The 26,825-nt window shown below is 40.6% G+C and overlaps 1 protein-coding gene across 1 annotated transcript in view; it reads left to right on the forward strand.

Moving 5' to 3' along the window:
- Positions 1 to 2,408: 2,408 nt before the first annotated feature.
- Positions 2,409 to 26,825, forward strand: part of KIF5A (kinesin family member 5A) — a gene marked incomplete at both ends in the record, with an annotated part of 59,317 nt that continues 34,900 nt past the window's right edge. Inside the window, one exon of the mRNA XM_081321693.1 lies at positions 2,409 to 2,537. Coding sequence (XP_081177819.1) covers positions 2,409 to 2,537 — 129 coding nt within the window. The remainder of the gene's footprint in view (positions 2,538 to 26,825) is intronic.

A 26,825-nucleotide genomic window follows, 5' to 3' on the forward strand; every position in this document is an offset into this window, starting at 1 on the left:
GTGCCTGTAGATATTTACACAGGCTCCATGCTCCATGCTCTTTCTTTGTTTAAAGATTCAATATTTTTTTACAGGAAATCAACAGACAGCAAAGCAAAGACTGACTTATAAGAGAAGTCTGGGCCCTTCATGTACACCTGACACGTTCTTAGAAAACAGAAAAGATGGGAGGCAGCCACAGCAGCAAGCTACATTTGAAAATGTTTGAAAAATTCAGAAACAAGAAGGAGTGGACAGCATTCCAGGAAGCTACAGGTGATGGTGAGTAGCAATATTGTTCATTTGGCTTCTAGTGACCATTGGCTTGATGTGCCCACTGTGGCAGTTATTTGCAGAGAGCTCCCAGGATATGATTTCATTCCAAGTACATCTACCAGCCCCAAACATTTATAAACCTAGACTTGAACTAAACTCAAGACTGTGAAAGTATGAGCACTTCTTGATAGCATGTTAAAAATCTGTTTTAAAAAACAGTCAAAAAATTAATTTCCAATAACTAGGAACAGAATATTCACACACACCCCAAATTAATAAGCCATAGTCTTTAAAAGGACTTTAAAAGGAAAGGAAAACATATACCTGATTCTACTCATTTGGAGTAGAATTGTCAACTTTCATCTCAGGTGATGAAGGAAGAACCAGCAGAAGGGCTGGACTGAGCAGATATAGTCTTGTCGACATTATTCTACCGGCATTACATAATTCCATTATGTTCTATGACTAGACACTAAAAGAGAAGCTATTCACGGTCACTGTGCAGGACCTGCACACTATCAATTTTCAGGTCAGGTAACTCCAGTTCTGGCTCTATGCTCTCTGTGATCATAAGGTGAGAATCAAAACAAAACTGTATGACTGTTATAATAATAATAATAAAGTTGGAAGGGACCTTGGAGGTCATCTAGTCCAACCCTCTGCTCAGGCAGGAAACCCTATACCATTTCAGAAAAATGGCTGTCCAGTCTCTTCTTAAAAACTTCCAGTGTTGGAGCATTCACTGCTTCTGGTGGTAGGTTGTTCCACTGATTAGTTGTTCTCACTGTCAGGAAATTTCTCCTTAGTTCTAGGTTGCTTCTCTCCTTGATTATTTTCCATCTGTTGCTTCTTGTCCTGCCTTCAGGCACTTTGGAGAACAGCTTGACTCCCTCTTCTTTGTGGCAGCCCCTCAGATATTGGAATATCATGTCCCACCTCATCCTTCTCTTGATTAAACTAGACATACCCAATTCCAGCAACCGTTCCTTATATGTTTTAGCCTCCAGTCCCCTAATCATCTTTGTTGCTCTTCTCTGTACTCCTTCTAGAGTCTCAACATCTTTTTTAGAAATTATTTGTCCTTTTCTTCACAAGTTCCATTTCTCACAGTACCATCAGATACTGTCACTCATTGCTTAGTCATGTAAACATATGCAAGCATTATATTGCTTATTGTGTGGACTTCATGGATTAATCGATCCTATTATTGGTTGAATACATTAAGGATACTACCTCGTTAAGCCTCATTCCTACATAATGAGTTGGAAGCACCTTTCAGCAATTCAATCCACAGGCATTGCCAGCTACATTTACTTGTCTGTCCTTACTATTAAAATTTTCCTCAATTTATAAAAGACCTGCTCAATTCTTATTCCCATTTGTTTGGAGCTCTCTTAAAACCAATCTGAAATAACCAAATTTGCTATTTTCAGTCTTCTGTTAAATAATACATTTTTCAGTGTTGGCTTTGAATTAATTCCACACCACTCAAGTCCCATTCAATTGTGAGGGTTTTTTTTCTTTCTGAATAATTCTGAAGTAAAGGAGAATCTTTTTAAAAAATTACCAGCTGCATACAAGAGGAAAAGTAACTTTTTTATACTTTGCATGACAAACTCTCATTTTCAATACTTTCTCTGCTATACATCTTTTGTCTATAGTTCCTTGTACTGTTTTGTATCTGGAAAGGATAGAGGGAACAAAGTAACTGCTACCAACTGGAATATCAAGGGAAAAGACTAACTGGAAGGTGCAGTCCTTAAAAAAAAATTATGTCCACCTTAAGGCACTGGAATTGTTCCACCTTAAAAGTATTAACCCTGAGCTAGAGCCCAACCCTTTGCCTGATGCTGATGCTGCCGATTCCTGCAGCAGGAGGAGGGGGATACAGGCACTGCAAGCAGCATCCGAGGGTACCACAGGCACGGAAGGCTTACCAACCCAGCCGAGAGAGCTAACTGCTCTGCTGCTGTGGGGTGACAATCTAGGAAAGGCTTCCCCTTTGTGATCCTTCTTTCGAGAGCGCCTGTGTGCAACCTGCTTTTGCCTCCCTCTGTCTCTCATTTTCCTTGGGAATTGCATCTCCTGCTGCTCTTCGCTCCTTCTAGCTACAAAAGCTGCACACCAAGACAGAGCCCCATTGCCCAGCCAGCATGACTACAGAAATCAATGAATGCAGCATCAAGGTGCTTTGTAGGTTCCGGCCCTTGAATCAGTCGGAGATCATACGGGGAGATAAATTCATCCCGGTTTTCCAGGGCGATGACACCGTCATCATTGGGGTAAGCAAATACTGGAGGTGAGAGAAATATGTACATCTGTCTGGAAATGCTTCACAAATGAAAGGCTTTCACTTCTTGATCCTCTTAGTAAGGCCTGTTCTGGATGGCAAATTGTCCTTGGGTACAAGAGCCGGTTGCTCTTAAAACCAGCTGAATTTATGCTTAAATTCAGCTCTTTTGTGTGCTTAAGGAGCCATTCAGGTGGAATCTTTTATATCTTCCTGCTAGCTTAAAAGCTATCGTCATAAACAAGGGCGCATCTCCATCTATCCAAGGGGAAATTGATAATGAAGAAAGATGCTTTGAGTTTTTTTATTTGTGTTTGCATCCATGAAGCCACTGGGTGTGGCTAGTTTAGCTATTGGTTTGACTCCTGGGGGAAAAATAAAATAAAGGAACCTCTTAGAATTGGATGGAAAACAAAACAAAAATTCATAGCAAATGCAACGTTGGTTTCTCTCCATCAAATCTCTTTGCAAGTGCTATATTTTCTTCTCTTTCCAAACCTTAAAATTATTCTATCAGTTTCAACTTTAAATTAGGCTGTTCTTTCTCCTCCACATCCCCGCCTATAGACTATTCCCTCAAAGATGAAAAGTTGATGTCTAATTGGATTTTCCAACATTACCAATTGTAATTTTTCCTGACAATTCCCACTGCATCCTATCCTCCTCCATAATGCTCCATGTGCCAGTTTCATTCATAAGTGTAAGAATGCAAATTATGCAGGTGCTTGCTAAATAGCCGGCAGGTTGTTTACACATGTCTGACAACGCCCCTGAAGCTTATCCTTGGGGTCGCTGAGTTTGCTTCTTTTTGTTATAATTCTGGGTTTTTGTCGATTGTTTGGCTATTTCGGGAGCTAAATATACCCACTAAGGGGAGGAGTCGTGACTGATTTTGCTCGGAGTAGAAACATATATGCTGTTACCATGTTGAACAATTATGTTTAACCCTCCTCTCATAATAGACCAATGCCACTAGCCATTATTTTACCAGTAGTCTTTAAACTGTAATTTAGGGTTCATCCACTGGCCACAACTGATAGATATTAAATGAAGATTAGTTTGGTTTGCACCCAAGGTGACCCAGCTACTCATGGTATATGGGAGGATTCAAACTCCCAAATAGTCTACTTTACCGCACATGAATTCATGCTTCCAGGATCTCTCCCTAGTCCCTTGCAGCAGAGAAAGTTATCAATCAGCATGGCCTGACTTGCTTTCCTATTGCACCAGCAAATTAAGGCCTGTGATCTCAAATTTATTTTCCACTTGGATGTCAGGTTGTTTTCTCTTGCCTTGGCTTGGGAAAGGCTGGCATGTAAAAAAAGCCTTTTTTGATTTGGTCCTGCTGCACTGCAAAGTCATTCCAGTTGGTGGGTTCAGCAGAGATTTTCAGTGGAGCTCCTGAACACGATGGGCCTCTGTTTCACCATTTGTGTCGTTTCTTTCTTTATAAAATCTGAACTACAGTTATCTGTTCATCTGAACTACAATCAAACTGTTCAAAATTGCCTAAGCTCCACCCCAGTTATCACCAGATCAGTTAAGACTGGTCTGTTAAGAGATGGATTCATTTAGGCACTTGGAGTTGGGTAGATTTTTGCCTTTCCTGAAAGACAACCCCATTCTTCTTCCTTTGGAAGAAAACCACAGTAAGGCATGAATTTCACTGCCGAGAGAGCAGGCACAGGATGTCTGGGCTCAGCTGCTTGGTCATTTCTCAGAGCAATGACTAGGAGCCTTCTTTCCTATGTACCACTCCCTTCCTTTGTGTTCAGCTCTAGGCCATGACTAGATCCATTTCCAGGTTACATCTTTGTTTTGATGCCACCATCATTTGATCTTCTGCCCTTTACTGCTCTTTCCAGATGAGATTGCACATGGCTCCAAGGGTGGTTGTTGTTGTTGTTTGGAGGGAGCGGGGGGGGTCTCCTTTGCCTGTGGCAATAGGTAAAGCCACTGATATTACAATCAGCATCTGTCTGCTTACATCCATTCCAGGACACCTGGAATGAGCAATAGTGATGATGTATTTATTATTTGATTTGCTGATTTATTTATTTTTCTTCCATTGATGCTGAACCAATTTTCAGCTGGAAAGAACTCACGTTAATAATTGATTTTGTTACACATTAAGGAAATCCATCTATTTAGCTGCAGCTTTTTTTCTCCTGAAATATTCTGGGAAAATTATTCTGATTTTCTAGTCATGGTAACAATGGTGAAAACATTGCTGCTTCTGAACATGTTGTAAGGAGCCTTCATGACTCCTGTACCTTTTTTTGTTTTGTTATTATTATCTCTCGCTACCCTAATATTTTCCAGAAATTATGTCACTAAATACAAGCAACTAATCACTACAAAATGGTGAAAGTATTTCTCTCCATTGTTCAGTATATATAAAAGAAACCACATGTCACATTTTGCTGTGTGCCAGTACAATCTAGATCTTTTAGGAAAAAATCCTAAAGATAACTAACTGGAAGAAATCGCACCAATCCCTCTTTGACAGCATCACTTTACCATCTAACCCACTTCATCATCACTTCAATCCTGCAGAAAAAGGCAAAAATTAAGGATAGCCTTGCATCACTGAAAAATGTATTGCCTCCATTGTAAAGGACGAAGCAGCAACATGTACACAGGTTTCTCTATCCCGGTTAACATCCAGTTGAGGCAAATTCTAAATCTATCCTCTTCACCAGTGGTGGGATTCAAACATGTGAACAACCGGTTCTCTGTGTGGATGCCACTTCCAGAAGTCTATTCTGGGCCTGGGCAACAAAAAATTAGCTACCGGTTCTGCTGAAGTGGTGCAAACCAGCTGAATCCCACCACTGATCCTCACCATCATAAATAATGGAAGACCTGGCTGGGATGATATTCAAAACAACTGGGGACTATTTCCTGAGGGAAGGCTGATCTGGATAATCCAGGTCTGCTTTTGGTCTTGATAGGAACCTCTGTTTCTGGGAGGCCTACAACAGCTAAATCAGTCATGCAATATGCAATACAATTTACCTATATTTGGAATCCTTTAGTCTTTGAAAGTAGTCAGGTTTGTGGACCTTTATAATATAAATATTCCATAGCTGTAAATGGAAATTTAAAATGATGCATGGTGCAACTTAGAAAATGGATCTTCCTCTCTACCAGCAGAGTCAGCAAAAGGAAGAACTGCCCCAGTCCTTCTTCCTTAGCTACTTCTTACCACATCCCATCATTTATTCTTCTCTTCTCTTGCCTGACATGGGTCAGAATTAACTTTTGCCTTATCTTAAAAGGGGGAGAAGGAACTTCGTGGTAGCTGGTAAGAAGGTCCTCTCCCTGCCTTTTGAATTTTAACTGTCTTTGTCTCCTAATGAAATATTTAGTTTTTATGTTTTTAAATTTTACTTGTCCATTGCCCAGAATCCCTCTGTGAGGGAGATGGGTAATTTCTACATTAGATATATAAATAAATAAAAACAACATAGGCATTGGTAGAAAACCTCTCCTGTCTATTTTTTTTTAAATTAGATGTTTAATTTGTACTTATTTCTTTTGGTCACAATATTTCTATCCTGTACCATACGTAAATAGAAAACTCTGTTGCAGTTTTAGAAAGGGTAAAATATTCAAAGCAGAATAGAAAAACTAGCAAGGGAATACAGTGTAAAACTAGCAACAGGGAAGAAAAATAGCATAAACAGGACTAAGGAACAAACTAGCTTTTAGACTGAAAGTTGAAAGATAAAAGTACTGCTAGAACAAAAACAAAAGTCAAAGTATAGACAATGTGGAAATCCCTCTGCAGAAATCATTCTGTGAGCAGGATGACACCACTGTAAAGCCATTTTCGTAAAAATCACCCTCCTCACTCACGTAAATTTCAGAATGCAAAAAAAAGCAAAAATACCATCATTACCATCATTTCCAATCAATATTGTAATATTAATTTTTATTAGATTTACCTTCTTATTTGTGGCAATGAAGATACAGAACAACCTTTTTCCTCCAACTTGGACACCCTCCTGATACATGGACTTCAATTCCCAGAATTCCCCAGCCAAAAGGGCTATTTGCTGCCATTTCTTACATTTGAACTTTACAGAACTAGGAAGCAGGCAAGTTAGAAAATATAAAGGTACCTATTTAAATCCACCCAGGGAGCTGAAGAAGCTGAAGAAGCTTCTTGGATGAGAAGTGAAACGTCTTCAAAGAAAAACAAGCAAGTCCAGTTGCATTGTGGAAAAGCACCTTTGGGATACCACTTTTACTCTCTGCTCCGTCAACTCTCTCATAGCAAAACAGAGCCTTGGTGGAGCAGTGGGCTAATGCCTCCTTAAGTAACACCAGCTGCCTGCAATTAGTGCAGGTTCGCGTCCCACCAGGCTCAAGGTTGACTCAGCCTTCCATCCTTCCGAGGTAGGTAAAATGAGGACCCAGATTGTTGGGGGCAATTAAGCTGACTTTGTAATAATGCCGCTTGGGGTGTGTGTGAAAGCCCTAATAAGCAGGCATATACATAGAATGAAGGCTACTGCTAAGCTTGTAAGCCGCCCTGAGTCTTCGGAGAAGGGCGGGATATAAATGGAATTAAAAAAACAACAGCAGCAACACTTTACTACACAATATGGAGTGTCTCAAGTGGTACCCACAGAAAATCAAGTATTTTCCATCTCTCCACCTCAGCCGGAAGCTGTGTGGCTACTGCACTGTTGCTCTCAGCCTCTGCCTACCTCTTGGGGCTATAGTTTCCTGCCAGCTGCTTGGCATCTGCATCTCCTAACTGACTTCTACTGTACTCAAGAAGGGTTAGAGCAGGGGTGTCAAACTGCCGGCCCGTGGGCCAGATGTGTCATGCCGAAACCGTGCCCACCCCAGCTCTGGCAATGGGGAAAAAGTCACGATACGTTGCAACACGTCACGTGACGTTGCAAGTTTGACGCCCCTGGGTTAGAGGGACCATTTGAAATCTTCTGTGGTTGAGATTGTCTCCCAGAGTGTGCAGAGTGGCTTTGCTCTTTACTGGGGGAGGACTTGCATTCCCAATGAGTTATAGTATTTTGTGTAAGAGTTTATTGTTTTGTGACGATGCTAAGCAGGTAATATATTTTCTAAGTCATCACCATTATAACCTTCAGAATGATTTGCTAAGCTGCTTTTTGGCATGAAAGCACATGCTTAGCAAATATAAAAATCTACCTCGTAAAAAACAACTGAGTTGTAACTTGGATGGCCATTTGTGCAGAAAGGAAGGAAGAAATCAATTCCCTGTGAAAGGGAAAGGGGAGATAATTTCATTATTCTAATTTGTGCATTGAAATCCATATTTAACAATACTTACTAGATTTTAAATGGAATCCATATACTATTCCTTTACCATAGCATAAACTACTACAAGAGACTGTGCTCCTACAAAACCTGCTGTACAGGTGTTTACCAGTGATGGGTCCTCTAATTCTTAAACCAAATATTGGTAGAATACTTGGTCATTCTGTTTACTTTGTCCCTTCTGAACCAGCCTGCTACTCAATCCATTTTGTGTTGGATTTTATGTTGCTTATAGCTATCAAATACAGTAAGTTGTTATTAAGCTACACTATGAAATACTTTTACTAAGGGACAGGATAGCTATTATCTTTGCTTGCTTTTTTTGCTCATTGTCAAAGTAATCTTCTAAATAGCTGAACAATCCCATCTTACCAAAAGGGAACTAAGATTAATTTTCCTAGTGAGATTGTCTTCTATAATGTAGTATTTTTATTTCTGAGTGAAGCTAACTGTGAAGCTGTATGGATATTCCTAATACTATTTTTGTTTACTATAAAAATGTGTATAGAAATATCACCTAGACTGAGCGACTAGTTTTGAAACTTGCATGACAGACCTGTTCTCTAATTGGCCATAGACTGTAGTATGGAAGAGAGATAGCTTTGTTATTGAATTAAAATGGAAATGTAACAGAGCAAATAACCTCCTGCACAGTTTAATACTGGCAGTCCTCGACTTACGACCACAATTAAGCCCAGAATTTCTTGCTAAGTGAGAAATTTTATGACTTTTCTTGCCACATTTGTTTAAGTGAATCACTGCAGTTGTTAAATTAGTAACACCGTTAAGTGAATCCGGCTTTCCCATTGACTTTGCTTGTCAGAAGGTCGCAAAAGGAAATCACATAACTCCAGGACACTACAACCATCATAAATATGAACCAGTTGTCAAGCATCCGAATGTAAATCACATGATCATGGGGCTGCTGCAATGGCCATAAGTGTGAAAAACGGTCATAAGTGACTTCTTTCAGTGCCGCTGTATATTCAGACGGTCACTAAATGACCTATTGTTAAGTCGAGGACAATCTGTAGGGTAGTCCAAGTATGAAGAAGACTGGCTTTGCAGTCCCAGTCTGAAAGCATAGTCTAGCACACAGTGGGGGCACTGGAAATTCATTGTTGTAGTATCTCTTGGTATTATTCTGTGACTCTGGTCACTGTTTTCAATCAGTTTTTGGTGGCACTCATCTTCAAAGCCATTGGAGGTTTCATAGAACAGGGCTTGCCGGCAGCAGCTGCAGTTTCTTGCTTCTGTGGCTGGATGTCCACAGTGGCATAGAATTTCTTTCAGAGCACTTTTTAGCGTGTGAGAAGTCAACCCCAAGGTCTCTTCCCAGATTCCAGTACACTTACAGAGTAACTGGCAAGCATATGGCGATCATCTGTTCTGATGACATGTCCCACCCATCTCATCTGGACTCTAATAATCAGGGACTCAGAGCTGGTGGACTCTGCAGGATCCAGGACCTCAACGCGAGAGATACAGACTGGCCAATAAATGCCTAGGGTGGAGTGGAGAGCCCATGTGGAATTTTTCTTCGGTTTTTTGGTGTGCCTTTGGGTACAGAGTCAAGGGCTCGCATCCATCTGGGAGAGAAAGGTTAACCACAGCTTTATGGACTTTCACTGTGTGGAGATGTGGATGTTGTGTTGATTGAGCATTCTAGTACGCAGCTACCCTGATGCCTGGCTGGCCTTGCTGATCTGAGAGTCAATTTCTTTGTCCAAAGACTTATTGCTCAAGAGGATGCTTCCCAAGCATTTGGAGCTGTTTATATTTATCAGTTAAGTGTCGTCAACAGTGATTTTATTATTATTATTATTATTATTCTACAAGCTTGGTATTTGGCCCGAGATGGTAAAATACTTCAGTCTTGTTCAGGCTGATATTCAGGCTGAAGAGAATTTGAGCATCTGAGAATTTGTTCAGCATAAACTCTGAATCACTGTCATTGTGTCAGGAGCACATGGTCATCAGCCAAGAAGGTTTCTTTAGTGACTGTATGGGAGAATTTAGTCTATGCATTCAAGCAACTAAGGCAGACATGTCAAACACAAAGCCCGGGGGCCAGATCCGGCCCGCGAAGTGGTTTCATGCAGCCCGCGAAGCCATCCTGGAAACAGTGAGGGAACGGCCCCCACTGCCTTGGCCCTGGTCCAGAGACCCTCCTTCTGCCAGAGACCCTCAGATCTGTCCCACTCCTGCCCAGGCCCCCATAGGCACCCTTGATGAGAACGATGTAGAGCTGGCCACGCCCACCCAGTAGGCCATATGCACTCTAGCCACACCCACCCAGTAGGCCACGCCCACCCAGGCCATACCCATCTGGCCCCCTGAGGGCAATCGCAATGCTGATGCAGCCCTCAATGAAATTGAGTTTGACACCCCTGAACTAAGGTCATGTACGCTCTCTCCTGCAGACCCTGCCTAGCAATAGCCATAGCACTTAGATTTATATTCTGCCTCACAGTGTTTTACAGCACTGTTTAAGTGGTTTTACCGAGTCAACATATTGCCCCTAACAATCTGGGCCCCCATTTTACCAACCTCGGAAGGATGGAAGGCTGAGTCCACCTTGACTCGGTCAGGATTGAAGGGATCGAACTCCTAGCAGTGTGAGCAGAGTGAGCCTGCAATTCTGCACTTTAACCACTGCACCACCACAGCATAGCAAGTGACACATGAAGAACAGATTGAACAGGATTGAGGCTAGCATTCCATCCTGTTTCACCCCACTGGAAATGGCCAATGTAATTGATGTACTATTGTTGTAAAGAATCTGTCCTGTCATTCTGTTGTGGAGTAGCTGAATCAACTTCACAAATTTCCATGAGCATCCATAACATCTCAGGTTGATCCAGAGACCCTCCCTATTTACAATTTCAGATGCTTTTTTTAGGTCGATGAAAACCAACTAAAGAGGCTTGTTCTGCTCAATGCACCTCTCCCGGACTTGGCCTCAAAGCAAATATGATGTCTGCTGTACTCCATTCTGGCTGAAGGCCACTAGGTCTCTGGGAGGTTCCTTTTCAAGACAGTGACAAGTCTGTTCAGGAGAATGCAGTATATTTACAGTATATAGAGAATCACAATGAGGGCATCGCAGATGTCACTGGATTAGGTCTGGGTTTTGTAGTCTGCCAATGTGGAATGACTTTATGATAGTCTTTCATTGCTTATGATGTAAAGGGGGCCAATTCGGTTTAATGGTTAGTGTGCTGGCCTAGGAATCAGGAGATTATGAGTTCTAGACCCGCCTTAGGCATCAAAAAATGGCTCGGTGACCGGATTCTCTCTCAGCCCAACTCACTTCACTGGGTGGTTGTTGTGGGGAAAATAGGAGGAGGAAGGAGTATTAGGTATGTTCACCAGCTTGTGTTATTTATAAACAATAATAAGGGATATAAATAAAATAATAATAATAAAGTGCTAGTTGAGGACTGACTGGACCAGCCTATGATCTGTCCAATACTTAGCACCTTACATGGCATGAGTGATTGTGGCGTTGTTGAGATTACGCTGACAAACTATGACATAGTCAAATAGGTGCCAGGGTAGGGTTGTAGTTTTGTACTGAAGTCTAACTATTGTGTTGTTGATGCACAGGTCATTGCTGTTTAGTTTTTCCATTTCATGTCTCCCAAGGACTCCATCATCCAGAATGACAAGCCTGTGACTTGCCAGTTATTTAAACAATCTGGTCCAGATCTTCATAGAAATCTTCCTTATCTTCATCTGAATTTGTGTGAATTGGTGTGTAAGTGTTGACAATGATGATATACCAGGATTTGATAAGACAAAATTGGAACTTCATAATGTGTTCATTTATTCCAGTAGGTAGAGCTGTTTTTCAGCAGAGCAATTTTGATTGCAAAACCTACTCCATGAGTCCTGTTGTCAGTCTTTGGTTTCCTATTCCAAAAGAATGTATTATCCATTCACATAGCATATAAGCGATGTTTGAGCAAGGTCCGCAGGATTGTCTGGGACACTATACATCCTCTTCATGACGTGTTTTCCTTGTTACCTTCTGGGAGGAGGCTTCGTGGTATCCACAGCAGAACATCCAGATTCAGCTAATGTGGGTCAATGAGCTCAGAGTAAAAATGGCAATAAATCCTACCCTACCCTATCCTATCCTATCCTATCCTATCCTATCCTATCCTATCCTATCCTATCCTATCCTATCCTATCCTATCCTATCCTATCCTATCCTATCCTATCCTATCTTACCTTACCTTACCTTACCTTACCCTACCCTACCCTACCCTACCCTACCCTACCTTACCTTACCCTACCCTACCTTACCCTACCTTACCTTACCTTACCTTACCTTACCTTACCTTACCTTATCCTATCCTATCCTATCCTATCCTATCCTATCCTATCCTATCCTATCCTATCCTACCTTACCTTACCTTACCCTTCCTTACCTTTCCTTACCTTATCCTATCCTATCCTATCCTATCCCAACCTATCTTACCTTACCTTACCTTACCCTACCCTACCCTACCTTACCCTATCCTACCCTACCCTACCCTACCCTACCCTACCCTATCCTATCCTATCCTATCCTATCCTATCCTATCCTATCCTATCCTACCTTACCTTACCTTACCCTACCCTTCCTTACCTTATCTTACCTTATCTTATCCTATCCTATCCTATCCTATCCTATCCTATCCTATCCTATCCTATCCTATCCTATCTTACCTTACCCTACCCTACCCTACCCTACCCTACCTTACCTTACCTTACCCTATCCTATCCTATCCTATCCTATCCTATCCTATCCTATCCTATCCTATCCTATCCTATCTTACCTTACCTTACCCTACCCTACCCTACCCTACCCTACCCTACCCTACCTTACCCTATCCTATCCTACCCTACCCTACCCTATCCTACCTTACCTTACCTTACCTTACCCTACCCTTCCTTACCTTATCTTACCTTATCCTATCCTATCCTATCCTATCCTATCCTATCCTATCCTATCCTATCCTATCCTATCCTACCTTACCTTACCTTACCTTACCCTACCCTACCCTACCCTACCTTACCTTACCTTACCCTATCCTATCCTATCCTATCCTATCCTATCCTATCCTATCCTATCCTACCTTACCTTACCTTACCCTACCCTTCCCTACCCTACCTTACCTTACCTTTTCCTATCCTATCCTATCCTATCCTATCCTATCCTATCCTATCCTATCCTATCCTATCCTATCCTATCCTATCCTATCTTATCTCACCTTTGCTGCTTCTCATAATGTACTCTCACCTGCCAGCCTAATCTCACTAAGTGCAGCAGTCAGCGTTATGAATGATGTTCATCTTTTGAGCTATGACAACTTGTCTGTATCCAGCAATGGAATAGCCATTGTACAGGAGCAGTCACACTCTCTAGGCAAAAAAAGACTTTAATTCAGTGGCATGCAGAACATATGACTGGAGACCTCTCCTGCTGCAGTGGAAGATCAGGATGCCTAAGTGTGTCAGTGTGCTGTTAGTGCTCCACAGTGCCTGGTGGGCCTGTCTTTTTGGCCATTAGACTTTTGATTAATTTCCTCCAGTCAATCTCCCAGGGTCAGACTTCCCACTCTGGGATAGACAAATCCTCTATCTCAAAGGCCCATCAGCTATCCTCATCTGGGGTGTGGCCGCTGTACCTGTTACAGCTTACTTAAAGCTACAAGTGAGAGTTGAGTGCCAGCTGGTGCCCAAAGGTGAATCAGCATCTCTAAAAAGGCTACCACCTCCATCAGAGCTGCTTCCCCTCCCTGAACATCCCATATGCCCCTTTACTAAAAGAGAAATTTAATACAGTATAAGTAAACAAAATACAAAACATTTAGGAAGGAACATTTGGGCCTAGTTCACGGGTGTCAAACTCGATCACATCACATGACGTATCATGAGGTATCATGACATTTTTTGCCTTTGCGGAGCCGGGGTGAACATGGCCTGCGCATGACGCATCTGGCCTGTGGGCTGCCATTTTGACACCCCTGGAAATAGGATTCTGGAGAAGGCTTTCATTCCTGACTTTGACAAAGTGGTTGTGGAATGTAGAGTTAAGGAAGGATCATAATACGAGGGTTGTTACAGGCATTAATTCCTTGACATTCTTAACAGGCAGACCTGTAACAAGAAGTAAATTAAGACTCTGTATAGATAATAGAACTATGAAGAAAAAGAGCACACAAAAGAAAACATACAAAGACCAGATTGATGTTTCTGTCTTACCCTGGCAAAAGAGCGATTCGGTTTAATAATCTGGGTGAAAGAAATGAAACGATTCACACAAGCCCTGTGTTAATGAATTCATTTAATAAGGGGTGGAGTTTTGCTGATTTACTTTCCAATATTCTATATTCACCTCCCCCCCCCACTCTGGTAATTAAACTAGATTGATGAAAGACATTGCAAATGCTATTTCCCTGTCCTTCTGTCCTTGCTGTTTAAGCATTTATCCCACATATCCCATAGTATGGGAGTGTGATTTTATAGACCTAAATTTATTGCAGGGATGTACATGTCGATTAAAGAGGTTTTATGCCATTTAAAATTTAGTTTATAATTTAGGTTATGGGCTGTTTATCTGAACCAACAAGTAAATACTAGATTAGAAAGGAACGAAGGAGAAGCCTCGCTGAAGTCACTTCAGATGTCTAAGACTGACAGTTCAATTCCTTCTTATTTGTAAATTGTTCTGAAAGACTCGTTTGGCTATTGCCTTGCTGTAGAAATGTGTGATTTCATGATGTAAATGGCACGCCATCCTAAATTAGTTTTGCTGTCCTCTGATAGAATTATTTGTTTCAGTTTATACACTAGCCATTTGTAGTAAACCTCAGAAGGTATTTGACTACTGTGCATTTGAGATGCCTGGAAAACATATGTCCTCCAGCAAATTGGGACAGTAAACTCAAAGTGTGGCCAGTGATTAACAGCTTAACTGAAACACTAATACACAAAAGGGATTATTGTACTGAACCCAGAACAGTTATCCACAGGGAACCGTTGGACCTCCCAGAACAGCTAAACTCATCCTCCCAGTAATTGCAGCCAACAAAACTAATGATGTGAGTTCAGCAAGAACTGGAGGACCACAGATTCTCCATCCCTGCACCGAATGCTCTTCATACTTATGGCCCGGCTGTCTCTTGCTGTTTTCTACTGCCGCAGAATGTGAAATGTGACTACTATCCCTGCAGTGGGTTTCTTCAATATTCCTGCAGTCAAATAGGATGATTGCTCTTAAGGCAGAAGAGAAGTAGCCACAGCCCACAGGGGGTGGGGGAAGAGGAGGAATATCCGTAGCTTGGCAACCATGAGAAGAGCTGTACATACTGCAGAAAATCTCGGCGATAGGGTGAAGAGGAAGAGACAAGGGATGCAGAGAGCTACATTTGCCTTCATCTACTCAGTGTAGTGGCTTCTGACCTAAGGCAGCTCTTAATCTAGTACTGCTTTAACACAGATGCACTCCTCCAGTTGTTTTAATTGGTCTGTGATTGGGGCAAAAGCTTTTGCCTCTGTACTGGGGTGATTCCGTAGCAAAATTGGAGTGGGAGGCACAGTTCAGCAAAGGCGTAGCATAATTATCGTTGGCAGTTTCACTGGCAGAACCTCAAAAGTCACATGTTTTTACACTGATATTATCTTCAGTTCAGCTCTTTTCCTGGCTTTGTGGGGAAATATTATTGTAATAACAACAACAACAGTAGTAGTAGTAGTAGTAGTAGTAGTAGTAGTAGTAGTAGTAGTAGTAGTTCGAAGGGACCTTGGAGTTCATCTAGTTCAACCTCTTGCTCAGGCAGGAAACTCTATACCATTTCAGACAAATGGCTGTCCAGTCTCTTCTTAAAAACTTCCAGCGTTGGAGCATTCACTGCTTCTGGAGGCAGGTTGTTCCACTGATTAGTTGTTCTCACTGCCAGGAAATTTCTCCTTAGTTCTAGGTTGCTTCTCTCCTTGATTAGTTTCCATCCGTTGCTTCTTGTCCTGCCTTCAGGCGCTTTGGAGAATAGCTTGGCTCCCTCTGCTTTGTGGCAGCCCCTGAGAGATTGGAACACTGCTATCATGTCACCCCTCGCCCTTCTCTTCGTTAAACTACACATACCCAATTCCAGCAACTGTTCTTTTAGCCTCCAGTCCCCTAATCATGTTTGTTGCTCTTCTCTGTACTCTTTCTGGAGTCTCAGCATCTTTTTTATATCGTGGTGATTATATTTTGTCCCTCATTTATTCAGAGGATTAGTTGTTTATGCTACTAAAACTTTGATTCCTTTAATCTTTCACTGGGGGAAAAGGTGCATTGTCAGACAAAACTTTTAACTAGGGTGCCTTAAAGAATGCGAACAAAATCTGGGACCCATAAGTCCCATGGAACTGAAATGTGACAAATTTTATAAAACATTTTTATGACATAAACATGAAGTTTATAACAGTTTATAACAATACAAAATGTCATATAACATTTCTTGTGATGATGTTTGATTGTGCTTTAAAGGCAGATACAAATCTGAAGGTATCCCAACTTTTCCAGTGAAGGCAGTAAATTAGAACAGGGCTTTTCAACCAGTGGTACAGGTACCACCTGTGGTACATTGGCACCTGGCAGGTGGTACACGACCAACTTAGAAAATTGGTAGCGGGGGAGGGGAATGAGCTGAACCCGTGGCAGCACCGCACAAGCCTGAGTGAAGATGGCTGGAGCTGCAAGGCTGTCAGGGCTCAGTGGAACCGCCAGGATCAGCACCTGATTCATATTTATGACAGTCACAGTGTCCCAGGGTCATGTGAAATGACCAAAACCTGCTGCAACCACCCAGCAGACGGGAAATAAAAACCAAACACCCCCCACCCCACCCCCGCTGCCAATCCTCCACAGAAATGCTCACAACAATGAAAACCTCGGGCAGGCAGGCAGGTGTCTTGCTCAGCTGTGGCTTGGAGGGCACTTTTTTCAGTGCCATTGTAACTTCGAACAGTCACTAAGCGAACTGTTGTAAGTCGAGGACTACCTGTACTTCATCACTTTTTTCCTTTTTTTTTTTGGTCATCAAGTTTTTGACATCTTGCTAGGCGACTGATGATACTCGGATGTTGCCATATCCTAAAAGTGGTACAATGGGTGAAAAGGTTGAAAAGCCCTGAATTAGAATGGCTGTCTTTGTTGAAGACACTGAGGAATCTGATAATGAAATATCTTTGAAATGATAAGCCAATCAGGTAACGAATTGCCTAGTAAAGGACTAAAACTTTATTTAACAGGAATATTGTATGAACTAATAATATAGCTCTAAGTTGTGCCAGTTTAGTGTAGAATTCCATTCTTGTTTAAATTCCATTCTTGTGCTTATTTTTTCAAGAGCCACAAATGTGTCTCTTGCATTTTTTTCTTTTCTTTTATATACTTTAGCTGTCTCTTTTTCCTTTTGTTTCCTTCTTTACATTTAGTCAAATGTTCTCAAAACTTTATCCAAGTTGTCTTAATTTCTACCCAACTTGCCTAATATAACTGTAACTCTTACATTATTTCAATACAATTGAGGTCATAGAGAAATTTCATAGAGAAATTAATGTTTGAGGGAATCAGCCTTAAACCAAGAATACAAATGGATTGAGCCTGGGAAATAATAATATATATAAAAATAGTTACTTAAATAGTAACTTAAATCTTTTCTAGCTTAGAAGACATAACCTTGGATTTGGATAGCTGGTACTCCTTATTTCATCAGTTTCTGACTGCCTCACCCATGTTTCTAGCCCTCATTGTGCAAAATATCTTTAAAAAATTGTAAGCAGCATTTTGTGCAGTAACCACAAGGGGTGTCTATAGCTCTCACATGCATCAGAATCTCATACAGTATACGATTTCAAGGTTATGTTTGTGATTGTTTCTTGCTGTTTTTGACTTCATAATTTCTGTTAATGGTAAACTAGATTCTGTCATTACTCATGTATTACACTGAGGATGGAATGTGCAAATTAAACTGGCTTAGGAGAAATGAGCCTATTGACTATACTGTACTATTTCTTCATCCGGCAGGTAATTCTTTAGGGAATTTATGATAGGAAGATGTGATGACTTCTGCTGTTTAAATGGCCTTAAGATGATAGAGTATTCAGCCATAATAGCTAAATATATTTTTCAAATTTTTGGTTATGATCTTCAAGTCCTTACATGGCATGGGTCTGGGGTACCTCAAGGACCACCTGCTGCCGGCGTCAACTTCCCTCCGCCCTGTGCGTTCCCACAGAGAGGGCCTCCTCAGGGTGCCTCCGGTCAGGGAATGTCGACTGGTGGCCCCCAGGGGGAGGGCCTTCTCTGTGGGCGCTCCGGCTCTATGGAACCAACTGCCGGTTGAGCTCCGGATGGCATCGGACCTTCGCTCCTTCCGGCGCGGTCTGAAGACCCATTTATTTGTACTAGCTGGTCTGGCCTGATGGGGGACGTTAGGGTTTTTAATGGGTTTCTTATATTGTTATTTATTTTTTAACTGGGCACTTGTTTAATTCCCTTTTAATTTTTGTATTTGCTATTTATATATGCCCTGTTCACCGCCCTGAGTCCTTCGGGAGAAGGGCGGTATACAAATTTAATAAAAGTAAAGTAAAGTAAATTGGGTGCTTTGGGATATCAGATATTGTAGCATTAGTTTGCAAAGAAGAAGCAAACAAATATTTACAAATCTTCAGTATAAGAACCAAGTTTACACACTCAGAAGCACATAGCGGTCACTTTTGAAACAGAACATCCAACAGAATGATCTAATTTTAAGAGTTACATATCTAATTCTTTTACATAAACATTTTTTCCACCATCAAATTGTTATGAATGTAGAATTTATTTGCTTTGACAAAGCAGTTTGGTTTCTACAAGTACGTAACACCAATAATTAAGTAAACAAGGCCCACCAGTGGGAAGAAGCAAGATAACAGTAATAGTTAAAGAGGGTTTCAACCAAGAAATTAATTTTGAATAGGCTCTTTCTTTATTTCAAAAGTACAAGATTAGGATAGTTTCGCTCAGAGAACGGGTGGTCCTCAACATACGACCACAATTGGCCCCAAAATTTCTGTTGCTAAGCAAGACAATTGTTAAGTGAGTTACGTCCCACTTTATGACTTTTTTGGCCATGTTTGTTAAGCTAATCACTACAGTTGATAAGTGAACCATGCAGTTATTAAATAAATCTGTTTCCCCCCCCATTGACTTTGCTTGTTAGAAGCTCCTTAGGAAGATTACAAATGACCATCTCAGGATCCTGGGACACTGCAGTCATTGTAAATACATGCCGGTTACCAAGTTTGATAATGTGACTGTGGGGATGCTTCAAGAGTCATAAGTGTGAGAACTGGTCGTAAGCCACTTTTTTCAGTGCCGTTGTAACTTTGAACAGTTATTAAACAAATGGTCTAGAGATCAGGAGTAGGCAACCTTGGCTCTTTTATGACTCATGGACTTCAACTTCAGTTCTGGGAGTTGAAGTCCACGAGTCATAAAAGAGCCAAGGTTGCCTACCCCTGGTCTAGATCTATCTGTAATTAACCTCCCTTGATTTTAAATGCATCTGTGGTATCTGTAGCCATGATATCTAGTATTTTTCATTTTAAAAATAAGAGGTTGCTGCTGAATCTGTGACTGCCATTCCACTCGCTGCTTGTGAGTGGAAAATTCTTCCCTATTTCATATCTTTTCTCTTATGTTTTGTGTCTTTATCATTCTCTCCCAGTTTTTCTTTTAATTTCCCGAAGTTGCAAAACACAATTATCCACATGCCCTGTGTTGTCCTCCTTTTCCACTTCCAGCATCCTAAGATGGCTGAGCATTCAGCAACAGTTGCCTTGACTCTCCCAAAGCAGATTATGGGATTTTGGTGGATGCATCTATCAGTGATAGAAGAAACACATACAAAAGAAATTGATTATAACCTTAGCAGATCCAGCTAAGGATTGTGGTTGTAAATGAAAATGGACCAGGATCCTGTTCAACCATAGAAGTACCAAGTAGCTATTATCTTGGAGTTCATAAGTTGCAATATTTTCAGTTTTCTGCTTCTTGTACTTCCCTAGAATTCTTGAAGGTGTATTTTTCTCGTCAATCTCATAAATAAAGGAATGACCTTGTAAGCTTGAGAGGATCCCACTACCTTCAAAAAGATTGGTCACCATAAATGATATCCATATGTTCATAATTCTCATGGAACCTAGCCATAATATTTAAAGGCAAATTGGGGAGAATTTTCTTTTTTCTTAAGTAGAGTGGATTTTCTTGTATTATTCCTAATATGTACACTAAATTTAAATGAACAATTTGTTTAAATTCATGTACAATTATAGTTTTGCAGAAAATTTATATGTCTTGCTTTCAGCGTCTTAATCTAACCATATGCCTCAAAAGGTTTCCCTGTTATATCTATTATATATGCCAAATTGAGGGTAGCAATATTTCATAAATTTAGTAAAAGGTAAAGGTTCCCCTGCACATGCGTGCTAGTCGTTTCCAGGGGCCGGTGCTCATCTCAGTTTCAAAGCCGAAGAGCCAGCGCTTGTCCGAGGACGTCTCCATGGTCATGTGGCCGGCATGACCAGACGCCAAAGGTGCACGGAACGCTGTTACCTTCCCACCGGAGTGGTCCCTATTTTTCTACTTGCATTTTTACGTGCTTTCGAACTGCTAGGTTGGCAGAAGCTGGGACGAGTAACAGGCTCTGTTAACGCAGCACTCGGGATTCGACCTGCCAAACTGCCGACCACCTGATCGACAAGCTCAGCGTCCTAACCCACTGAGCCACCGCGTCCCTTCCATAAATTTACAAGTCCCAAAATAAAAGTAATTGAGCGTATTCTTAATATATGGCAATTAATGTTTATGCTAATATTTGATGCCAGTTAAATACCAAATTATTACTTCATGTAGCTTGTAAAATCAAATATGCATAGAAGCATTTTTCCAAATATAAAACCAGTTCAGTATAATATACTATGCTATTTCATGTAAAAGAATGAATAAAAAACCAACCTAACACCATTCTGTGCCCAAATTGATGAAAGAACTTTATAACTGGACATTTTCATTAATTTATTTATTGTGAATTTTGTATTGTGCTATTTGTGTTTAATTTCTTTGTTATACTCTACCATCCATGCAAAACCTTTGGTGAACGCTGTCCAGATAGTGTCATTGTTTATTTTAGTCACTAGATGGCTCTGCTGAAGAGTGAAGAAATATAGTATCTGGGAGGACTCATAAATTTATGTTCTCTTGTAAATGAGACAATAAAGTTCTTAGATAGCCTCTTGGCAGGTAACATGTTTCCTTTAAACCACCCATGTCATCTGTGATAGATCATCATAAAATGTTCAATCTGGGCTTCTTTTGAAAAGCTTGGTAATAAATCCAAAATATAGCTACTAAAAGACCAAGTGATTGGAACTGAAATTTACTTCATCTGCACTTCAAACAGTTGCTGTGATTTCCAGACAGTCTCTAGACTTATATCAATATTATGTGCCAGTACTGGATTTTAAAATCCTAGCTAGTTTAGAAGTGGTATACCTAAAGGTTTACTTGCATCTACACCAGTCGGTCCAGCTGGTAAGTTCATCACTTTTGTTAGCTGAGAAGACACAGCATCGGTCCTCTACCAATTATAGTTAGGCTGTGGCATTTTCTCCCTGGGGAAGTTCATGAGGTACCGTAGTTGTTAATGTTTCTGATGCCAAGCTAAATGCTTTTTGTTCCCTCAGGTATTTTCATTCAGTCATAATCTTGATAGAATTATTGTTATAGTAGACTTTCAGCAGCTGTTTTATTTAGTTATTTATATTACTGATGTTTTTGAAATTGGGTTAGCAGGCCTGTTTATGCATCCAGAAGAGTGCGAAGGCCTTTAGCCAGGAGGAAGTGGGCAACAGACAAATGATCTGAAGGTGCCAAAAGCAAAGAAGCTACGACTCTCACTTGGCCGTTCCCTCAGAGAATGCCTCATGTCTAACTTGGGCTAAGGGAACTTTGCACAGGGCTAACAAAGCTCCTGATTAACAAACAGGTAGTTCAGCTTGATGTGGTTATTCTCCCATTTTACCGCATGGTGTGCAGTGCTATGGTATTCCCAGTTCATTTTGTCAATGCAAGTGGCTATTCTTTTGTAAAGCACAATGACTTTTCTTCCCTCACCACCACCTCATTTTATAGGAATCCATCTGCATGGTTCATCAAAGAATATAGGTACGGTTAGGGCTCTAAAGCTGCCATTCTTTAAATTCTTCAGTCTTGTGGGTTAATTTCTATGCTGTTTGAGCTTTACTTATGGATTCTAAAACCTCTGTCTGTGTGTGTTTGTGTGTGTTTCTACAACAACTGTGATGAAATATCTAAACACTGAGATAAAAATCTCTTAATTAAAAAAAATGCCTACCAAATACTTACCTTTAAAGAAAACTAGATTTATGCTTATTTTATTATATATAAATATCGCTGTGTTTTTTTTTCATTGCAGTTCTGCTTAACCAGCAGTAGAAGTAAGCACATTGCTCATTTCTGTAACTAAATGGTGGTCAAGGCCTAAAGGTATATCCCGCTGACTGTTTGAATTGATATTGGAGTTGACTGTTTTTCAAAGTTGCTTAGCTGAAACCCTTTCATGATTTGACCTTCTTAACTTTCCTGCTGAACCCCAAAACTGTCACATTCAAGAGACAGTAGAGCAATGGCTGATAGGAGAGCCATCTGCCTCCTTCCCCTGGGTAGGTCCAAAAAAAGGCATCGCATCTGCTTTTACCTAGTACAGCAGCTGCAGTCTCATTGACCTTGGTCTTTTTATTACAGAACCTGGTTATCTCATCTAGCAGGACCAGGAGAAGCTGTGAAGATAAGCAATATGGTAGATTTTAGGTGTCTCAATATAATTGGGTCTGACGTAGCTGTGATTAGCTAAAAGTCAAATTTCAGAGGACTAGTTACGTTATGTCTGTTGTGGGAAAAAATAACATCCTCAAGGCACTTTAGGGAGCTATCACAAATATGATGACTTCTGCTTTCTTAAACTCACTTCAGCAGCTGCACCTGATCAAGTGGAGTCTAGCCCATGAAAGCTCATGCCATATGTATGTATCTCTCTCTTTCTCTGTGTTCATGTTTAGATTGACACAAGACTCAACATGCTGAATGAGCACTGGGGTAGTTTTGAAATTCGTCGTTCTCAATTACCTAAGTGCTTTTCCACGGCTCAGTTATTGCTAAAAATATAAACAAAGTGCCAAAATCATTGCAGAACAGATGAGGTAATTCCCTCAATTGGTACCTTTTCTGATTCTCCCATTTTCCTGTCAGCCTCCCCAGGTAGACAAGACAGGAAACATGATTAGATAAGATAACTCTACTTTATTCTATGATTACGTTAAAAGAATCTTGCAAATTTGATAGTACTAATCTCCTGCTATCTCTTTTACAGCCTTAGCAATTAGGGAGATTCTTTTCTGAATCTCTTTTTCTGCCCATTATGCAGCTGTGGGCTGTGCCCTTTCTTATCTGATCATTCCATATGTAGCATCTCTCTCCATCCCACCCCCACCCCTCAGGTCATTTCAACGTATCATTCCATCATTTAAACTTTGAGGTGACTGGGACATTACTCCACTTTGGTAATGTTGACTTTATATTGTACGATTAGCAAATTAAGCAAAGCAAGTATACTGTAATCATGCTAATGATTTTCCCAAGAAAAGTCGAAAAGTCGATATTGGGAAGCCATAACTGGAAGCTATCACTCTGTCTTTTGGGCAAGCTGGGCTGAAGCTAATTAAGCATGCATATAAGAATCCATGAATCTCTAATGAGTAATTTATTATAGAATAGCTAAGAATACATACCGAATGATATCGGCAACTGCTGTGTATCATTTAGTATTTCTATTTATGATCATAAACATCCTGTTTTCTTCCCAAACCACTCTTTGTAAAGGGCTCAATATGATCTGTTTTGGACAGAAAACACAGTTTCCATCTGTTCTTTGTTTTGGTACAGTAACAGTCTGGGATGGACTGAGGCTGTATACCATATTTCTGACCGGGTAAGAATTAACTTACTCATCTTTCTTCAAACAATTTTGTATACAGCTTGAGTATTAAATGCAGCATTTTGGTAAGGGAATAAACCAAACCATGGAACAAATTTTCCATAGTAAAATTTGTCACTGAAGGATGTATGAAAAAAAAGATCTAATGTAACCTTCACCAAATTGGTATTTTCCAATTTGGGGGAATTAACTATAATTATTAAGTCAGGAGAGCCAATATATCTTTGTTACCTACATTATAAGGCTCTAAAACAGTTAGCGGTGACTGGTGCTGTAAATTGGACCAAGCATCGGTACTTGCAGATGTTTTTGTTATGATAAATGTATTGTAATTTTACAAAATTTATTGTAGTTTTGTTACAATAAATAACAAAATATAATTTTGTTATAATAAATATCAATGGTAAATGAAGGAATCTATGCAGCTAGAATCTCTTCTTAAAAACAGTAGAGCAGCCTACAGCCATTTTCAATAGCAGTCATTACTAGCAATTAATGGCACAAAGCATACTGTAGGTCACATTACTGTATAGCAGGGGTGTCAAACTTACAACGTCACGTGACATGTTGCAACATATTGCGACTTTTTTCCATTACCGGCAATGGGGTGGGCGTGATTTTGGCATGATCCATCCGGCCCGTGGACCGGCAGTTTGACACCCCTGCGGTATGGGATAAGGTATACTGCACCCTGTTCAAATGAATGTTGTACACAATTAATTGCACGCTGAACTAGGTTGAGAAGAATTTCAGCTACACATTTTGTAAGCAGGGATACTTATAATGAAATTGAAATAAAATATCTACTCTCTGTAAGTAGCATAATGCAGATTTGGTAGTGAGATGTAGGGTGATTTTAACCTGAGTTTGCCTCTGGTTCTGTCCCTATAGCTGTCCAGCATGGTGCCTGGAATACCAGCAACCTTCCATCGGACTGTCCAGGGTTCCTGGTGCATCAGATTGTTTAAAAGATTGAATTTAGGTGGTATAAAATATCCTGAGAGATTAGAGGGAAAGTTAGAAGCTCGTACTTCTGGCAAATGAATGATTTGTGATTAACCATGCCCATCATGGCATTCACATTGTAAATATGCCCATGATGGATTCTCAGTATTACAAATATGCCCACTGATTAGGCATCCTTCCTTTATGTTACCTGGAGCCTTGATTTTTCAGGCTGGAATCTTGGACTGTTGCAGGATGATAGAATGGTACATTAGAGGAAATATCACAAGAGCAACATGTTCCGTTCATCATGTTCCATTCATCTAATATTCCCCTCCCCAACCTTTATCAGATTTATTTAAGAAGTGCTTTCCTCAGAAATAGGGCAGCAGGATGTAATTCACTATATGCGAATGTGATGAAGTTAGGAAGCAGGTGCAGATTAACTGCATAAGCTATTATGCTAAATATGTAGAGGCCACTGTGTATTCAGCTTACAATGGATTGAGTAATGGCAGGCTAGAACATGCTTTGTGTCCTGGACATGCCTTTCAGATGATAAACGTGGGCACTATAACATTTGCAGATGGAAAAACATCTGCCTGAACATAAAACACGTAGCTGTTTGTATACCCATGGGCCCTATAAACCAGTCCAATAAGCTGAAGCTGAACCACTGAATATATTTTTCAGTGCTGTTCAGCTTCCTCATAATTTATTGTCTGTCTAAATGACTTTCAGGTCAGGCACTCCTATTTTTGAGAAATTCCCCAGGTATATATTGTCTCAAGTCAGTAGGTTGAATGGGTCTGAATAGTCCTCACTGGCATTCACATAATACACACTTCAACAAACCAGAAAAAGAAAAGCAGATGCATTGGTGTAGCATGCTAAATTGGTTGGATTTAATCTTGTTTAGCTTTTGTATATGTGCTTATCATGTTGTGTAAAGCCAGCCTATTTGGCTAGTTTATATTTCACTGTATTCTTTGATTCAGTTACAAGTTAAGTGTGCTATGTGAGTCTTATCTCACTTCTTATGTGATTGCTCTGCTTAAATTTACATAAGGCAGGAACTCTACTGCAGTCTGCCTAACTTCAGGACCAACATTATTTATTTATTTATTTATTTATTTATTTATTTATTTATTTATTTATTTATTTATTTATTTATTTATTTATTTATTTATTTATTTAGATTTCTATACTGCCCTATTCCCAAAGGACTCAGGGCAGTTTACAGGGCAAGGTTAAAACAGTTAAAGCAGTACAAAAATTAATATAAAATTAAGATTAAAATAGGATTAAATAACAATAGCCCAAATATAAAATTTAAATTTAAAAATTTAAAACCCCTCAGTCCAGGCCAGATAAATCAAATAACCAGGTTTTTAGGTCCCGGCGAAATGAACGAAGGTCGGGGGCGGTCCGGAGTTCCACAGGCAGGTCATTCCACAGGGCAGGCGTGCCCACAGAGAATGCCCTATCCCTAGGGATCACCCGCCGGCACTCAGTGACCGGCGGCACCCTAAGGAGGCCCTCCCTGTGGGAGCTCACAGGACGATGGGAGATTGATGCTGGCAGCAGGTGCTTCCTAAGATAACCCGGACCCATGCCATTTAGGGCTTTATAGGTCACCACCAGCACCTTGAATCTCACCCAGAGGGCAACCGGAAGCCAATGCAGCTCGCGGAGGAGAGGTGTTACATGGGAGTATCGGGAAACTCCCATCACAACTCGCACGGCCACATTCTGCACCAGCTGAAGCCTCCGAGTGGTCCTCAAGGGCAGCCCCATGTAGAGAGCATTGCAGTAGTCTAACCTGGAGGTCACGAGTGCATGAGTGACTGTGCGTAGGGCAGTCTTGATTGCTGCTTTTTGATAGTATAGTTGTAGCTGATAGAGATGCAGCAAAAAGTCAC

This window comes from Vipera berus (assembly GCF_964194415.1).
Source record: "Vipera berus genome assembly, chromosome: 2".
Taxonomy (NCBI): domain Eukaryota; kingdom Metazoa; phylum Chordata; class Lepidosauria; order Squamata; family Viperidae; genus Vipera; species Vipera berus.